Raw genomic sequence first — 19700 nt, 5'->3', positions numbered from 1 at the left:
AGAAACTAACACACCATTGTAAAGCAATTATACTCCAATAAAGATGTTAAAAAATATGTGAAAGATGAAAAGCAGAGAGGAAGTGCATGGAGAAGGAGCAAGAAGAAGCAGTGAAAAGTGAGGTGGAATAAGAGTGCATATGTACCCAGATGCAGGGAGCACAATGACCCCGGGGCCACAGTGAGGGTGACCACAGCGTCAGAGCAGAGCAGGGTCTGTGGGCCACTCCTCAGAAATGGTACGGTTCTTTGCAGCCCCCATGGTGCCATGCACACACCCCTACTCGTCTGCCAGAAGAAGCCCATCAGCATGATGGACTAGCTACCTCAGTGGTTTGCACGGCCTTTGTCTCTGGGTGTAACCAGGACAGAGCAGACACTGGAGGAGAGAATGATGGGTCTCAGAAGTGGGTGTTTCAAACAGGACTCAGGGTGGCCACAGTGGTCCAGAGATGTGCCTCTGTCCTCCTTCCGGGACGACTTGCTGCCCAGCTGAGGGCAGACAGCTCCCTACACGGTCAACTTCAACTCCTTCCTCTGTCCTTTCACAGGTGTCCACCCCTAAAAACCATCTTGCATTCCCAACTCTGAAGATCCCAACAGGTAATGATGGTGAACACAGTCTGGTGTTCAAATTTTCTCCACTTCTAAGTAAAAGCCAGTAACGCTATACTTACTTATTCATGCTCACCACCGTGTGTAACAGTATGACTTGCCTGCCGCGATACCTGCAGATGCCTCGATGCCTCCACTGGCCTAAGGGATGGTATCCCCAGCACCACAGCCTTGGGGGACAACACCTAGTCTTCTAGGAGATCAGTGCTAATCTGAGATTACATGAGCCAGTTACCTCCATGTCCTCCTCTCCCTCCAGGTCTGCATTCAGATCTGTGATGAGTAATAAGGACACTGAGGCTGAGTGTGAGCAAGCGAGGTGGCCGATGATGATGACAGCCCATTCGACAACCTTCAAGGACTCTCCATTGCCCCTGGGTTCCACCTTCCTCCTAGACTCACAGACACGAGCCTGATGGCCTCAATTCCTGCAGCACCTCCCAGGCGGCTGCCCGCTCAGGCTCAGGGAGGCTGTCTCCAGGCCTGTAGCAAACATTTACTTCCTGGCAACACAGTGTTGGGTGTCGGGAAGCCCCTCTCTCCAGACTCCATGTCCCCCAACAAACATCCTCCATGGTTCTGTCTGTTGGGACACTTCAGTCCAGAATTCCCACATTCTGAAGACGCCCTGCCTCTGCCATGTTTTCTCAGCTTCCCACCAATCGCCTGCTGCTGTCAGCTCACTCCTGTCCCCCATCATCCCCCAAAACACACCCCCTCATGAGATTCCTGCTTGTCAAGGCCCTCCCCAGGCATCTCCCTGCTTCCCTTCTTCCCTGAGGGGCCATGGGTGCACACAGCTGAGTGCCCTCAGCAGCAGCAGAGTATCCTGGTGTAGTCATGGGTTTGGGGCACAGTCTCCGGTAGGGCCTTCCAGACTCCCTTCATGATGATTTCCAAAGGACAGATGAAGTTTCATTTTCAAGTCTACCCTGATAAGTCTGGCCTGTTCCTCTCTCAGAGCAAAGGACTTGTTTGTTTTAAATGTGGCATACTTAGCACTTTACCATGTGCTATTTATTTTCTATTCCATGTATGTTATTTTCTTTTCCCCAAGGATCTGGTTCAGGTTGGAATGTTGTGCAACCTTTTTTCTTCAAATATTTTTTAGATTCAGGCACCGACCTCCCTCTAAATACTCAGCACGTAATTGCTTTGAATAGAGAAATGCTTCCCACAATAACTCACGTGCATCATTTAAGCAAGACAAATCATCTCATCAGTGGAATTGGGTGTGTTTGCCTGTTGTGTCGCTCCCAATAATTCGAATGCTCCCTTCATGACCTTCAAGCCACCTTGCAGAAGACACGCTGCATGGTGAAGTGGCAAGAGTGAGCAGAAGAATTGACTGTACCATTCAAAACTGGATAAATAGTCCCTGAACAGACAGAAGGTACTTTAGCAAAAGTAATAGGCCTGATATCAGACCTTTCCCTTGAATGAAGCTGGTGATTCAAAATAAAGGTAAAACAAGACCTGTTATAAGACTTTGTAAGGACCTTGAGTATAAGGGAAGAAATCATTTTTCAGGGGGAGGGATGTAGGGAAAACAAACACCTGGTCTTATACTTGGACATAAAATCAGGCACATTTTCTCTGGAGTATGGAGGAAAATGAAGTCAGTACCTTGATCTTGGCTGCTTCCAAGGCTTTTTTGCCATCCCAGGCCCAGCCTCTCTTTGTGAAATAGTTGACGGTGGCAAACTCGATCAGCGCAGAGAACACAAAAGCGTAGCACACGGCTATGAACCAGTCCATGGCCGTCGCATAAGCCACTTTGGGCAGAGAGTTCCGGGCACTGATGCTGAGGGTCGTCATAGTCAGCACCGTGGTCACCCCTGTGGTTGTCAATGACAGGGGTGGGGTCAATGGGAACAAGGATCAGCACCAGCACTGGACCCCAGTATAACACCCCTGAACGTGACAAAGAAAGAAAGGAACTATCACTTTAATCCCCAGCCTAGGTCTCCCGCTCCCTCTACAATTTTCACAGCACAACACATTCACAGCATTTAAAACACTGCTTAGTTTATTTACCTTGTCAATCGTCTCCTTCCTCTAGAACATAAATCGAGGTGGGCAGGGATTTGGGTCTGATTCATACACATACTCTAACTGTGTCCCCGTTGTCCTGACCTGACCCTGCAGAGAGCTGGTGCTCAACAAGGATGCGTCAGAGGAGTGGGGCATCTTAGTGGCCCCAAGGCAAGTCCAGCTGAGAAGGGCAAGAACGTTCCCACCGCTCTAACGAAGTGCTTCACAAAGACTCACTGTGCACCTTACAAGTCGTGGGCTCCAGAAAACTGATGAGACAGGCTTGCTTTCACATGGATTAATGCAGCATGCAGACTCCGAGGACCGGAGTGCAACAGAAGCACCACATCTGAATCTGGGTCTTGGCACTTCACTCCTTCTAACAAGGATCTGGGCCACCTTGATGCTGCCATGCAAGATGCCTGTAGCCATCTGCCTTGTCTTCTGGGGAAATTTGCAGTGACCATAAAGGAAGTCTGGATCCTCGGAAGGGGACGATAAGCCTCTAACGGGCATCTATTAAGGGCCAGACTCTGATCTAAGCTACATTCTGAATGGGTGTCATTATCCCCATTTTGCAAGTGAGGAGCTTAAAGATTTAAAAATAGTAATGTACCCAAATTCGCCAGCTGGCAAATGAGAACCTGTACTGGGACCCAGGTCTGCTGAACCCTTACAGCCCATGTAGTTTCCACATGCTCTATGTCTTTCTTCTTACTGCAGTTTTGTTTGCAGAAAGGTGCAAGTATGTGTATGGGGTGTGGGTGCAACACACCTGTTATGAGTGGAACTGTGTACCCCCCCCCAAATGCATAAGTTGAATTCCTAATCTCCAGAACCTCAGATTTACTTTCCAGACCTTACTTGGAAATATGGTCTTTACAGAAGTAATCAAGTTAAAATGAGGTCATTAGGGTAGGCCTTAATCCAATATGACTGGTATCTCTCTCACACACACACAGGGAGAACAGCACATGAAGACTGGAATTATGCTGCCACAGGCCAAGGAAGTACCAGAAACTGGGAGAGAGGCCAGAAACAGAGCCTTCCCTCACAGTCCTCAGAAGAAACGAACTCTGCTGATTTTGGACTTGTAGCCTCCAGAACTGTGAGAGAGTTAATTTCTATTGCTTAAGCACTCAGTGTGTGGTACTTTGTTAGGGCAGCCTCAGGAAAGAGCACCAAAAGAGTGTCATGTTGCTGGTGGTCATAGCAGCTTAGTCTTCATTCAGTGTCATCTTTCAGAGGTATTTATATACCCTCACTGAACACGGTACTGTGCATGGAATTAACGCTAAATGAGAAATCGGTAGTCATCTTTGATTTTTCTTAGAAATCCAGTTAATCATTGTGCTGGAGAGAAGTGTTCTGTGTGTGACCTTGAACAGGCTTCTTGTGTCTCCTTGAGTCCTTTAACATCCTAATGTGCTTTGAGAATCTCTAAGAGGAAGCAGACTGGAATATAGGGCATTCTCCAAACTAAATCTTTTTCCTTGCCCACCTACTAATGCTCCCCTAAAGAGCTAGGGGAGCACTGCCTGGCCACAAGCCAACCTCCACACCCTCCTGAAGCTAAATCAGGTGAGGCAGGTGAAGCTGGGTATGTGGCTCGAGGTAGAGATATTGCTCAGACAGGAGCAATCCTGGGCCCTCACTGGAAATCCCGAGGCTCCCCCGGCTTCCTCCACCTACAGGAGCACTGGCGGGAAATGCAGGGCACGTTTTCCTTCTTTGGAAGGGACAGTGCAATAGGAAAAGCTGAGGCGGGAATAGTACTTTACAGTTTAGAAAGATGTGAGCATCCATTACAACTGACCCACGAAATTACTTCTAACATTGATTTTGATGAAATGAGCTTCCACGTAAAAGTCAAACACTCAACCATGTCTGCTGTGCCAAGGTACTTCCTGAGCTGGATCTTGCTAAACTTGATTTATGTCTCAAGGATGTCAGATAATTTTCTAAATTCTTATCATATATATGTATACATATATACATGTGTCATACGTACGTATGTATATCTCATATATATTACATTTATATATACATAAGGTAATATATATTATATTTTATATACATTTAATCTATTACTATCATATCACATGTAACATATTGACTGCCACTTGGGAGTTAATTTTAAAGTGGCATGCACATTTCAAAGAAAACTGCCTGATAACATAGAAAACAGTACTTTATGAGACTTGTGAAAATACCGTAGCAAAATCCCACATAAGACAGATTGCTGGCAATTTCAAACCTCAAAAAAAAAAAAAAAAAAAAAGGCTCTTAGTGAAAGACTTTTCAAAAGGGAAACAGTGATCGAATTGCTCTGAACCCTGGTTCAGAGAGCAGCCCTAAATCTACTCTTTAACACTGAATTCATAACTAACTGGTCTGTTTGTTTTCTAGGTCACAGAATAGACAGGCAGCACTAGGGACTTTGAGGCTGCTGTCTTTGGGGTGTTAGAGGCAGTCACAGGCCTGGCTTGGGGACACTCACCGAACACTGTCCTGGCTGGAACTGATTCTCGGTTCAGCCAAAAGGACACTTGCGACAAGATCACAGTCATTATGCAGGGGAGATAGGTCTGGATGACAAAGTACCCGATCTTCCTCTTCAGATGGAAATGAGCCGTCATGATTGTGTATTCACCTGCAAATGAACAAATTACTGCAGTCAGCCACCTAAATGAAACCCTACAGTCCTGCCCTGTGGTTCCTGCCCCTGGTCAGAGCCCCGGAGCTTCCCTTCTCTCCACCCTCCCTTTGGACAAGCATTTATTTGTATTGTTTGGGTGAAGGAGAGGCTGAAGGATGCATGGATTTCTTAACGGTCATTTTATAAGTAAGTCTTTTGACCCCCAGCCTCTGAAGAGCCTCTGCTGGTGGATGCTTTGCTGGGGAAAATCAGATTTGTGTGTTTTCCTAATCCCTGGTCACAATCTATGCCACTCTCCACCTGCCCCCCTCACTGCTACTGCCATCAGGATTTCAGGATTTAGCCTCTCCAGATGTAACTCAGGACATCACAGAGCCCAGTCGTGGGCGGATTGTTTTCTCCTCATTTCCCAGCCAGGGAGGGCTGGAAGGAGTGGGGGGCTACCACTTCCCCACAGGCTCTGTGCCCCCTCAGCCGGCTTGGGGGTGAGGAGCAACAGCCTCCGGAGGCCACTGGTGCTGGCCACTTTGAGCTTCCGCTGGTCCACAGAGAGAGTGAGGGCATTTCCTTGGCGATGCCCCAGTGCCTTCTCTGGATCTGGCTGGCTGTGTGGGAGGCGAGTGCAGACCTCCCCTTCGTTGCGGAGAACGATGCTGCCCTGATGGTGAACTGGTAAGAAGCCAAGGCAGCTGCGGTGGGAGGGTGTGTTAGACAGAGTCTCCTTTGCTGTGTGAATTTGCATCTCCCTGGGGAGATGGGAAGGATGCTTTGAGAGGTGGAGGCAGAGCTGAGTTGATCTGAGGACAAGAGTTCTTCAGCTGAATTGCAACAAGTAGATGGTGTGGCCAGGGAGCCTGGTGGAACTGTGAATGTGGGGGGAAGGGCCTGGGGTCTCTGCTAAGGTAGACCCCTGGTGGGGCCATCTGTTCGAGGGTGGTCGGCTGGCTGCATGGGCAGAATGTTGAGACATTTGAGACTGATTACATAGCTCGGACGCCTGCTGTTGGATTCAAAGCCCAGTGCTCAGCAAGGCCAGCTGTGGATGTGTCCCTACGTGCCTTTTCTCACAGCATGAGTTAAGATCATATGTGGCAAACTCTGCCCTCTTACAGAAGAGGAGACCAAAATTCCCTCAGGGCCAAGATGCACCATGCCCTCCCCACAGCCCCAGGCAGATGAGAGCAGGTGAGAGGAGGGGAATAGGCTCAGGCCTAGCAGAAGGAGACAGGGACAGAGAGAAGGGGGGCAAGATATGTTTAGTAGCAAAGACATCTTTATCATGATCCAATTTTGCCTCTCAATTCTTGAGAAGAGGGAAAATGCCATTCTGTTTCTTTGCATTAGGATTTGAAGTTACTCTCCTACTTGTAATTCTTTTGTTGTGGTGGTTCTTTTCATTCTATTTTTGAGTTGAGGATAACAATATAAGATAACGTTCAAAAAAAGACCATCTTTTTGGAATGCAAATAGAGCAGAAACCCATTTATAAATTTTTAAAGAACGACATGAAACGACTCCCAACTGTAGCACCCTCCATTAGCATTGCAATTCTTAACCCCAAACCTCTGCCGTGCCACCTTTTCACTTGTTCCCATAAAATCAGGTCTGCTTTCTCTTCCCTTGCCTTTAACACGGTAATCACATGGCACAGCAGCCTCCTCCCAGCCCTGCCAGGCCCTTTCCCCAGGATGCCAGCCCACGCCAGTGGACGGACACTGAGTGCCTGTGTGAGAGGAGGCATGCACTGCACGTCCCTGTGCTTCCAGCCAGCTCCAGGGGGTGGTGATGCTGACAGAGTGACGCTGACCAGGATAACATTTGAGGCTTAGAACTCATGTTGCAAGCAGGACTTTCTCCATCCCTGTTCTACATTTCTCCTGCCATGAGAAGCCCTGCAGGACCCTCCCCTGCTCACAGCCAAGCTTGTGACCATGACCTCTAGGGCTGGGCCTCCTGTGGCCAGGAGGTGTCTGAGGACACCCCTTGCAGGTGCAAGAAGGGAACGCGTTGTGTTCCTTTGGACACCCTGCCCACTTTGTGTCAGGTGAAGCCTGGCTTGTGCTGCCCTGCGGGCTCAGGCCAGCCCTGTGCCTGCGGGTGTGACAGCACTTGCTAAAGCCTCAGCTATTTCTATGGTGCCCGGTTGTGCTTCCCAAATTCAACCCCAGGAAAACCTCTGAAATGTTCAAAGTGGGGAGATAGCAGAACAGGTAAATGAGAGTATTTGCAGGAAGCTCTCTACCTTTCCTGCAGAGGCTGCTGCCCTCATGTCTCAGTGCTTGGGCAGGACTATGTTATATAAGTAGGTCCATGAGGCCTCCGGCCAGGGCCTGCGGTCACCAGGGCTGCTCACATGGAGGCAAATGCACCTCAGATTAATGCTCTCATGATCCTTAATGCCAGGATGCCACAGCTGATGCCTCCATGTGCGGCTGGAGGGAGGGGGCCCGATGTGGAAGGTTCCTTGTGGCCAGCACAGCACGACAGGCCCGGGTGGCTAAGGAGAGTCCTGGGCTCTCCCAGGGTGTGCGCCCCTGAATGGGGGGTGAGGCTTACCTGTGCTGGTGCTGATGTTCTCTGTGCCCACTGTCTGCCCCATCAGGTGGTATTGGTTCAGCCTGGAGCCATCTTCTGCCACCACAACCGACTTGGTTGTGCCATTGGTCCAGACATAGACAACTTCAGAATTAGGATATGCATCTGTATGGGGGAGGAAAAAGGGGTGTAAACATGGAATCATTTGCAGCGTGGCACAACCAAAGATGTTTATAAAAGTAGTACGAGAGATGATTAGAAAGTCAAAGTTAAATGACCTAAAGAAAGTACAGGCAGTCAGACCAGGGCAGACAGCACCACGGTTCAGGCCCTTCTCATTTCTAAAGGGCAGAGTGCTCAGAAGCCGGGCCCAGTGCTTCCTACAGGGTATCTTCTCTTCAGGGTGCACTGTCGCACGGGCCTGAGACCACAGGGTCTGGGGCTCTCCCAGCTCTTAGGGCTCCTGTTGTCATTACAAGAGCTCTGTAAGGATGTAATGCATAGAGTGCCTTGTCAACAGTTCATAAACAGTCAAAGTAAGAACAATGAATCACCCAAGAAGTAATGAATACACACCAAAAAGACAGTTTGGAAACCGGGAGCACTCAAACCAAAGCATGGACTGAGGCTCAGGGGTACACTGCTACAAAGCATCTTGTATGGTGGCAAAGTGGTGATGGTTTGTTTATTCGTCACAGTGTTGGTTACAGTATTAGAATTTTCTTAAATGATAGGGAAATGGTCAGTATTTACCTCATATCAACCTTGGGAAACAGTTTAAGTTTTGCTTATGATTCTCAGAGGCATAAGGAAGAAATGACCCAGGTCGAGTTAGCCTTACAAAATAAGCTAAATTAAGCTTTGTTTGTAGGACTAAACTGGTTGTCTGCTCAGGGAATTTTCAAGCCTGGTCTCTGTTTTTGTTTTTATTTATTTATTTATTTATTTTTGGTTGCGTTGGGTCTTCGTTGCTGCGTGTGGGCTTTCTCTAGTTGCAGCGAGCGGGGGCTACTCTTCGTTGCGGTGCGCAGGCTTCTCATTGTGGTGGCTTCTCTTGTTGCAGAGTGTGGGCTTTAGCATGCCGGCTTCCGCGGCACATGGGATCTTCCCAGACCAGGGACTGAACCCGTGTCCCCTGCATTGGCAGGCAGATTCTTAACCACTGTGCCACCAGGGAATTCCCTCTGTTTTTGATTCTAACAACTTGGAGCAGCATTTGATCACATCAGCTACTATAAAGGTCTCTCTTTTCAGAAGGCACTTGTTGCCCTGTTGTCCATGCTGTCCTGGTGGGAGGGTGGTGCAGAAGGCAGAAACTTTACCCCTGGTGTCACACCTGTGACTGTTACCTTACACAGCAAAAGGCACTGTGCAAAATGGAATTAAAGCTATGGGCTTAAAATCAGGAGATTATCCTAGATGATCCCAGTGGACCCCGTATAATCACTTGAGCCTTTAAAAACAGAGAACTTTCTCCAGCTGGGGCCAGTCAGAGAGACCCAGCTCAGAGAGATTCGAAGCAGAAAGAAAGGACTCGACTGCCATTGCTGGTTTTGAAGGTGGAGGAAGGGGCCATGAGCCAAGGTATGTGGGCAGCCCATAGAAGGCAAGAATGACTCCCTCAGGTGACAGTCAGCAGGAGACAGGGACCTCAACCTACAACCCATGGAACTGAATCCTGCCAACAGCCTGAGAGAGGCTGAATGTGGATTTGCCCCCAGAGCCTCCAGAAGGGAAAGCAGCCCTGCTGACACCATGATTCTGGCCGTGGGAGACCCAGAGCTGAAACACTAGGCAAATCCACTGTATTCTGACCTACAGAACTGTAAGATAACACGTTTTTGATTATTGAGATATAATTAACATGTATCATTGTATAAGTTTAAAGTGTACAGCATCATGATTTTATATATGTATTGATACATATTGCAAAATGATCACTACAATAAGGTTACTTAATAAACGTGTTGCTTCAGTTAAATTGCTAAGTTTGTGATAATTTGTCATGGCAGTAGAAAACTGGAACAGGTAGATGGACTGATAAACAGAAGACTCTCTCCCAGAGGAAGGAGACAAATATACATAAGACATGTTACATGTGAGGTGGTAGTAAGTGCTATGGAGAAATATAAGCTATGAAGAGGAAAGAGGTGCTATTTTAAATAAGGTAATCTGGGAAGGCATAACTTAAGAGACCCAAGGGCTGTGCAGGAGCCTGCCACGTGGTTGTCAGAAGGACATGTATCCCAGAAAAGGGCACTGCAAGTGCACATGTCCTGGGGCAAGAGTGTGCCTACAATGCCTGAGGAGAAGGCAGGTGGGCAGTGTGGCTGGACAGGGTAGACAGCAGAGGGCAGAGGAAAAGACTACATAAACGTTGCCTCAAGGCTATTTAAGGCCTTTGCCTTTTACTCTGAGCTAGCCAGGAAGGCAGGGGCGGGGATAAGCAAGTAAGTGACATAGCCTAGTTCATGCTGTAAAAGGACCCATCTGGCTGAAACAGGAGACTAGAATGCAGGGGGGGAAAGAACAAAAACAGGAGAGTGCTTAGGGCAATATTAAAATAATTCAGGTGAAAGATGATAGTGGCTGGAAGTGGTAAAAAGAGGAGAAAATAGGGATACATTTTAAAGGAAAGGGTCATCCAATCAGCTAACAAATCAGATGTGAGCTGTGAGAGGAAGAGGGTGACCAAACCAGGCATCTGGATGGCTCATTTGTACTCTAGGATGGCAAAGATTCTGGAACAACCCAGCTTCTGAGGAAACAGCAGCATTCAGGTGCTGACATTTCAGAGTTGAGAGGCCTATGAGAGGTCTCCTCGGGATGCTGAGCAGACAGTGGGCCACACAAGTCAGGAGTTCATGGGATTGGTCCCTGGTGAGGATGTGACTTCTTGAGGCATCGGCACACAGATGTCACTTGAAGCAGGGGCTGGTGACAGGGTCACCTGCAGAGTGAATGTTGGTGGAGGGGAGGGTGCTGCAGGGCCTAGAGGTTGGGAAGGTGAGGAGGGAGCTGCAGAGCCACTGGAGCAGCGGCCACTGCAGTGGGAGGACATGGGGAGTGTGCTTCGCAGGGGCTTGTGTCACAGGCTTCAGACGACAGCTGAGAAGTGGCCTCGGGGCCTCGTGGCATCTGTTCACCTCAGCAAGAGCACTTCCAGAGGAGCAGTTGGCTTTAAGGAACAGGGGAGCTCAAGTGTTCCCCATGGCTCTTGAAGGCCCTGAAGGTAAACCTGCACACCCGCCTCTGTATCTTCCCAGCTGCCACACACAGCACCCAATGCCTTCTGGACAAGGCTGTGTGCTTGGCTCGCAGCCTGACGCCAACTCCAGATGGAACAGAACCCATGTACCCTCACAGGGAGGCCTCTGCAGACGTCTCAGGAGATGGGATGGGCTGGCAGGGAAGGCATCCCTAAGCAGGACAGCAGGCTCCGGGACTCCACCAGGCAGGGCTGGTGCCCGGCACTGCAAATGGGCTCCTGGTGTGGCCACTGCTGAGGCAGACAAGCAGGACTACACGCGTGATGAGGTTTCCACAGAAGGAGCCAGAAGAGGTCACGTTAGTAATGAGCCGTGTTCCCACTAAGTGTGGGAGTTTCTTTGCTAGTGCACATCACTTCCTTATTCTTGCTTTATGTGCAAAAGAGTATACGTAACACTTGGAAAATAATAAAACAAGCATGTATGTAGCAAACATTGAGCTTAACACAGAGGAAAACGTCAGAACCTTCTAGGCGCACGACTCACCAAAGGCTCACTTTCTCCCCACAGGTGGTATTCTGAACTTTATGATAATCATTGCATTGTTTGCTTTGTAGTTGTACCTTCTGGGCAGACATCACTAAACAAAGGGGCTTTTTTTTTGCCTTGCCTATGTTTTCTTTGTGAAATCTGTTTTGTGTTTTTTACCCATTTGATTCATGTTTTCAAATATATTCTGATATACATATTTTTTTTGCTCCATGTGTTGCAAATATCTTCTTCAAGTTTGTGGCTATTTTACTTTGTTCATTTTTTTAAAATTTTTTTGATAAATGGTATGTTAAGTTAGTCAAATTTATCAACCTTTTAATCTTTCTGCATCTTATTTCGGAGGCCTTCCTGATGTTACACATGTAGTATCAAAGCTGGAATGCTCCATCTTTAACCATTAGGGCCTTGATCACAGACAGTTGACTTCTGTATATATTTTCCTACATAAGTATCCAATCAGATCTTCTCCATGTGGTTTTTGGTGCTGCCACCGAAATCATTAAGCTGTCCCTCCCACCCACGTACTTGCAGGGCCTGTTCTGACAAGTAAGGTCTCCATCAGGCATGGGCTCTCTCTTGCGGGATTCTCTGTTCTGCTCCTTTTTTCTACTCCAATTTCAATCTCCCCTGTCTTAACTACGCAGACTTTAGAATTCTAGACAAGAACAGCTGGAAGGGCGAGGTGCCAGCTTTTCTTCTTCATGGGGCCCTGGCTGTTCTTGGTCCTCTGCTCATCCATGTACATGTTAGAATCCGCTCATCAGGCTTTCCCAAAAATACTCTGATGAAATTTATGTTGGACATGAATTGGATCTATAGATTACAGATTGGGGACACATGACATCTTATGGTATTGAGTCTTTTTATCACAGACTTGATATGTATTTAGGTCTTTGGAGTGAAAGTGCCTGACAGTAAGCCTTTTTGATTGTAATGTAAGTGCCTGGCATTAAGCTTTCCATTGCCGAGGCAACTATTTAAAAGGCATCCACCTCACATAGGCATGTTCCCAGCTACACTACTAGATAAAGGGCAGGTCCACCCATGCAGTTCCCCTTCTAGAAAGCCCAAGGTGACCTAGATAACTGGTCATTTGATGACCCCACTTCTCCCTAGTTAGAGTGCCTAATTCCTGTTCTTATGTTTTAAATTTGCCAATAAAGATTGAACTGGTGAAACCCTAAGCACCCCACCCTGGACCCCAATAAGGGTAGAGCCCTGGGTCTGCGCTCTTTCTCTCTCCCTTACCCGTGACAGTGCTGTGTGGCCCTGGGCGTGCTGTGTACCCTCTGAGAGCTCTGAGTAATAAGCCTTGTTTTTTCAAAGTTCCCTGGTGGTTGTTGCTGAGAATGCCTTGCAATCATCATAGGAACCACAAAGGCCAGTCCAGCCTCAGCGTTGCCTCTGGTCAGGGAATGTCTGAGGGGCCGCCATGGGTAGTATGGGCCCAGATGAGCACCCCAGGCATTCTCAGTCACAGAGCATTTCTGACTGCTAATGTATGAGCTGAGAGCAACACAAAGTATTCTTCTAGGTTGAAATATCTTTCAGTGAAGTTGTATCACTTTCTTTCTTGTGCTAGACATTCTCCCTCCAGATGTGTGTTACTCAACATGGTTCCAATAACCAGTGTAACCTGTCTCTGAGCAAAGCCATATGGGATCCCAACTTATCAGAAGGCTGCTCGGCGAGGGGGTGGTCAGAACCCTGAGAATTAGTGACATGATTCCAATGTTCATCTGCATATTAGTAAGACATGAAATAGAAGGACGTAAATAGAGTAGACCAGCTACAGCAGTCAATGGAATAACATGGATGCTACACTTGACTTACACAGCAGGTGGAGGTTGACTGTTCTTGTCACGTTTTTTTTAAATTAGCATGACCTTCCATTTCCAAGTTTCAGATATTACAGAAGTGTTGATTTCACACGGACAGCACTGGAGTTACCCAACACAGTGCATTCTGCCGTAATGTCCCTTCTCTACTGGGGGAACATGGCTGGGGATGAGGGAGGTGAGGCCTGACGATGTGCTCCACCCTGGCAAGCTGCTTTCTAAGTGTCTGGTCACAGACACCACCAGGCATATGCTGAGACTTGGATGGTGCCCTGAGTTCCCCATAAAAGACATGAGATTTCTATCTTCCTATTATTTAGATGCTTACAGGACCCTGAATACTGAAGGGCCGTGGTACTGAGACATGGACTTGAGCAGAGTGGCCACACTGGATTCTAGCTGGGGCTGTGAGTATGGAGTGGACAGTACATGGTGATGAGGCAGCATCTCCTGGCAGTCCCCAGACTGTCTCAGGCAGCTTGTGCTCCTGTTGTCCTGTGCCACTGTCCTGCATCTTCCCCCAGCTCCTCTGCCTCATAGCAGGCAGAGCCGCTGCACTGTGAAGCTGGCCTCCCCCTTCCCGGCTACATTTGCAGTGAGGAGGGCTGCCAATGTCCCACTAACAACCCCCACTCCAGTCCCAATCCACACGTGGGCTGTGAGTCTGTACCCTGGCCAAAAGAGTTAAGGGGGCCCCCATAACCCCTGGAAGATGTGAGTGGGTTGGAAAAGGTGAATCCCAAAACTCAAAAAGAAAAAGAAGCTCAAACCTTGGGACAATAGGTCTCAGTGACCAGGGCAGTTCTGAGAGTCAGAAAAGACTGGGAGCGCAGACATGTATCTAAAGAGAGTACGGGGGAGGCCAGGGGAATATGGCGGAAGAGTAAGACACGGAGATCACCTTCCTCCCAACAGATACATCAGAAATACATCTACACGTGGAACAACTCCTACAGAACACCTACTGAACGCTGGCAGAAGACCTCAGACCTCCCAAAAGGCAAGAAACTCCCCACGTACCTGGGTAGGGCAAAAGAAAAAAGAATAAACAGAGACATGAGAATAAGGATGGGACCTGCACCAGTGGGAGGGAGCTGTGAAGGAGGAAAGGTTTCCACACACTAGGAAGCCCCTTCGCGGGTGGAGACTGCAGGTGGCGGAGGGGGAAGCTTCGGAGCCGCGGAGGAGAGCACAACAACAGAGGTGCAGAGAGCAAAGCGGAGAGATTCCCGCAAAGAGGATCGGTGCCGACCAGCACTCACTAGCCCGAGAGGCTTGTCTGCTCAGCCGTGGAGGTGGGCGGGGCTGCGAGCTGAGGCTCAGGCTTTGGTGGGAGCGCAGGGAGAGGACTGAGGTTGGCGGTGTGAACACAGCCTGCAGGGGGGTTTAGGGCACCACGGCTAGCCGGGAGGGAGTCTGGGGAAAAGTCTGGAGCTGCCGAAGAGGCAAGAGACTTTTTCTTCCCTCTTTGTTTCCTGGTGCGCGAGGAGAGGGGATTAAGAGTGCTGCTTAAAGGAGCTCCAGAGACTGGCGCAAGCTGCGGCTAACAGCGCGGACCCCAGAGACGGGCATGAGACGCTAAGGCTGCTGCTGCTGCCACTAAGAAACCTGTGTGTGAGCATAGGTCACTATCCACACCTCCCTTACGGGGAACCTGTGCAGCCCACCACTGCCAGGGTTCTGGGATCCAGGGACAACTTCCCCGGGAGAACGCACAGCGCACCCCAGGCTGATGCAACGTCATGCTGGCTGCTGCCGCCGCAGGCTCACTCCTCATCGTGCCCCTCCCTCCCCCTGGCCTGAGTGAGCCAGAGCCCCAGAATCAGTGGCTCCTTTAACTCTGTCCTGTCTGAGCGAAGAACAGACGCTCTCCGGCGACCTACACGCACAGGCGGGGCCAAATCCAAAGCTGAGCCCCGGGAGCTGTGCGAACAAAGAAGAGAAAGGGAAATCTCTCCCAGCACCCTCAGGAGCAGCGGATTAAATCTCCACAATCAACTTGATGTACCATGCATGTGTGGAATACCTGAATAGACAACGAATCATCCCAAATTGAGGAGGTGGACTTTGAGAGCAAGATTTATTATTTTTTCCCCTTTCCCTCTTTTTATAAGTGTGTATGTGTATGCTTCTGTGTGAGATTTTGTCTGTATAGCTTTGCTTTCACCATTTGTCCTTGGGTTCTATCCATCCGTTTTTTTTGTTTTGTTTTGTTTTTATTTTAAAAAATTATTTTTTCTTAATAAATATTTTTATTTTAATCACTTTATTTTATTTTATCTTACTTTATTTTATTTTCTTTTATCCTCTTTCTTTCTTTCGACTTTTTCTCCCTTTTAACTGAGCCGCGTGGATGAAAGGCTCTTGGTGCTGCAGCCAGGAGTCAGTGCTGTGCCTCTTAGGTGGGAGAGTCAACTTCAGGACACTGGTCCACAAGAGACCTCCCAGCTCCACGTAATATCAAACAGCGAAAATCTCCCAGAGATATCAATCTCAACACCAACACCAAGCTTCACTCAACGACCAGCAAGCTACAGTGCTGGACACCCTATGCCAAACAACTAGCAAGACAGGAACACAACCGCACCCATTAGCAAAGAGGATGCCTAAAATAAGTCCACAGACACCCCAAAACACACCACCAGATGTGGACCTGCCCACCAGATAGACAAGATCCAGCCTCATCCACCAGAACACAGGCACTAGTCCCCTCCACCAGGAAGCCTACACAACCCACTGAACCAACTTTAGCCACTGGGGACAGACACCAAAAACAATGGGAAATACGAACCTGCATCCTGCAAAAAGGAGACCCCAAACACAGTAAGATAAGCAAGATGAGAAGACAGAAAAACACACAGCAAATGAAGGAGTAAGATAATAAACCCACCAGACCTAACAAATGAAGAGGAAATAGGTAGTATACCTGAAAAAGAATTCAGAATAATGATAGTAAAGATGATCCAAAATCTTGGAAATAGAATAGAAAAAATGCAAAAAACATTTAACAAGGACCTAGAAGAACTAAAGAAGAAACAAGCAATGATGAACAACACAATAAATGAAATTAAAAAATGCTCTAGAAGGGATAAATAGCAGAATAACTGAGGCAGAAGAACGGATAAGTGACCTGGAAGATAAAATAGTGGAAATTACTACTGCAGAGCAGAATAAAGAAAAAAGAATGAAAAGAACGGAGGACAGTCTCAGAGACCTGTGGGACAACATTAAATGAACCAACATTCGAATTATAGGGGTTCCATAAGAAGAAGAGCAAAAGAAAGGGACTGAGAAAATATTTGAAGAGATTATAGTTGAAAACTTCCCTAATATGGGAAAGGAAAGAGTTAATCAAATCCAGGGAGCAGAGAGATCCCATACAGGATAAATCCAAGGAGAAACACACCAAGACACAAATTAATCAAACTGTCAAAAATTAAATACAAAGAAAACACATTAAAAGCAGCAAGTGAAAAACAGCAAAAACACACAAGGGAATCTCCATAAGGTTAACAGCTGATCTTTCAGCAGAAACTGCAAGCCAGAAGGGACTGGCAGGACATATTTAAATTGATGAAAGAGAAAAACTTACAACCAAGATTACTCTAACCAGCAAGGATCTCATGCAGATTTGATGGAGAAATTAAAACCTTTACAGACAAGTAAAAGCTGAGAGAGTTCAGTGCCACCAAACCAGCTTTACAACAAATGCTGAAGGATCTTCTCTAGGCAAGAAACACAAGAGAAGGAAAAGACCTACAGTAACAAACCCAAAACAATTAAGAAAATGGGAATAGGAACATACAAATCGATAATTACCTTAAATGTAAATGGATTAAATGCTCCCACCAAAAGACACAGATTGGCTGAATGGATACAAAAACAAGACCCAAATATATGCTGTCTACAAGAGACCCACTTCAGACCTAGAGACACATACAGACTGAAAGTGAGGGGATGGAAAAAGATATTCCATTCAAATGGAAACCAAAAGACAGCTGGAGTAGCAATTCTCATATCAGACAAAATAGACTTTAAAATAAAGACTATTAGAAGAGACAAAGAAGGATACTACATAATGATCAAGGGATCGATCCAAGAAGATATAACAGTTGTTAAAATTTATGCACCCAACATAGGCGCACCCCAGTACATAAGGCAAATACTAACAGCCATAAAAGGGGAAATCGACAGTAACACAATCATAGTAGGGGACTTTAACACTCCACTTTCACCAATGGACAGATCATCCAAAATTAAAATAAATAAGGAAACACAAGCTTTAAATGATACATTAAACAGGATGGACTTAGTTGATATTTATAGGACATTCCATCCAAAAACAACAGAATACACATTTTTTTCAAGTGCTCAGGGAACATTCTCCAGGATAGATCATATCTTGGGTCACAAATCAAGCCTTGGTAAATTTAAGAAAATTGAAATTGTATCAAGTATCTTTTCCGACCACAACGCTATGAGACTAGATACCAATTACAGGAAATGATCTGTAAAAAATACAAACACATGGAGGCTAAACAATACACGACTTAATAACAAAGTGATCACTGAAGAAATCAAAGAGGAAATTAAAAAATACCTAGAAACAAATGACAATGGAGACACGACGACCCAAAACCTATGGGATGCAGCAAAAGCAGTTCTAAGAGGGAAGTCTATAGCAATACAATCCTACCTGAAGAAACAGGAAACATCTCGAGTAAACAGCTTAACCTTGCACCTAAAGCAATTAGAGAAAGAAGAACAAAAGAAGCCCAAAGTTAGAAGAAGGAAAGAAATCATAAAGATCAGATCAGAAATAAATGAAAAAGAAATGAAGGAAATGATAGCAAAGATCAATAAAACTAAAAGCTGGTTCTTTGAGAAGATAAACAAAATTGATAAACCATTAGCCAGAGTCATCAAGAAAAAAAGGGAGAAGACTCAAATCAATAGAATTAGAAATGAAAAAGGAGAAGTAACAACTGACACTGCAGAAATACAAACGATCATGAGAGATTACTACAAGCAACTCTATGCCAATAAAATGGACAACCAGGAAGAAATGGACAAATGCTTAGAAATGCACAACCTGCCAAGACTGAATCAGGAAGAAATAGAAAATATGAACAGACCAATCACAAGCACTGAAATTGAAACTGTGATTAAAAATATTCCAACAAACAAAAGCCCAGGACCAGATGGCTAATTCTATCAAACATTTAGGGAAGAGCTAACACCTATCCTTCTCAAACTCTTCCAGAATATAGCAGAGGGAGGAACACTCCCAAACTCATTCTACAAGGCCACCATCACCCTGATACCAAGACAAGGATGTCACGAAGAAATATAACTACAGGCCAATATCACTGATGAACATAGATGCAAAAATCCTCAACAAAATACTTGCAAACAGCATCCAACAGCAATTGAAAGGATCATACACCATGATCAAGTGGGGTTTATTCCAGGAATGCAAGGATTCTTAAATATACGCAAATCAATCAATGTGATACACCATATTAACAAATTGAAGGACTAAAACCATATGATCATCTCAATAGATGCAGAGAAAGCTTTTGACAAAATTCAACACCCATTCAAACCCTCCAGAGAGTAGGCATAGAGGGAAGTTTCCTCAACATAATAAAGGCCATATATGACAAACCCACAGCCAACATCATCCTCAATCGTGAAAAAATGAAAGCATTTCCACTGAGATCAGGAGGAAGACAAGGTTGCCCACTCTCACCACTCTTATTCAACATAGTTTTGGAAGTTTTAGCCACAGCAATCAGAGAAGAAAAGGAATAAAAGGAATCTAAATCGGCAAAGAAGAAGTAAAGCTGTCACTGTTTGCAGATGACATGATAGTATACATAGAGAATCCTAAAGACGCTACCAGAAAACTACTAGAGCTAATCAATGGATTTGGTAAAGTAGCAGAATACAAAATTAATGCACAGAAATCTCTGGCATTCCTATATACTAATGATGAAAAATCTGAAAGTGATATCAAGAAAACACTCCCACTTACCATTGCAACAAAAAGAATAAAATATCTAGGAATAAACCTACCTAAGGAGACAAAAGACCTGTATGCAGAAAATTATAAGACAGTGATGAAAGAAATTAAAGATGATACAAATAGATGGAGAGATATACCATGATCTTGGATTGGAAGAATCAACATTGTGAAAATGACTCTATTACCCAAAGCAATGTACAGATTCAATGCAATCCCTATCAAACTACCACT

The 19700-nt window shown here is 46.3% G+C and overlaps 1 protein-coding gene across 2 annotated transcripts in view; it reads right to left on the bottom strand.

Moving 5' to 3' along the window:
- Nucleotides 1–19700, bottom strand: part of GABRA5 (gamma-aminobutyric acid type A receptor subunit alpha5) — a gene marked incomplete at its 3' end in the record, with an annotated part of 101548 nt that overhangs the window by 8714 nt on the left and 73134 nt on the right. For both annotated transcript variants that reach the window (XM_082648555.1, XM_082648556.1), the window contains exons 7-9: nucleotides 7864–8007; nucleotides 5149–5301; nucleotides 2241–2452 (exon numbers count right to left, since the gene is read on the bottom strand). In XM_082648555.1, the coding sequence (XP_082504681.1) occupies nucleotides 2241–2452; nucleotides 5149–5301; nucleotides 7864–8007 (509 nt within the window). The remainder of the gene's footprint in view (nucleotides 1–2240; nucleotides 2453–5148; nucleotides 5302–7863; nucleotides 8008–19700) is intronic.

The sequence above is a fragment of the Grampus griseus genome (genome assembly GCF_964374135.1).
Source record: "Grampus griseus genome assembly, chromosome: 2".
Classification (NCBI taxonomy): domain Eukaryota; kingdom Metazoa; phylum Chordata; class Mammalia; order Artiodactyla; family Delphinidae; genus Grampus; species Grampus griseus.
This window is presented reverse-complemented; position numbering and strand designations above follow the sequence as displayed.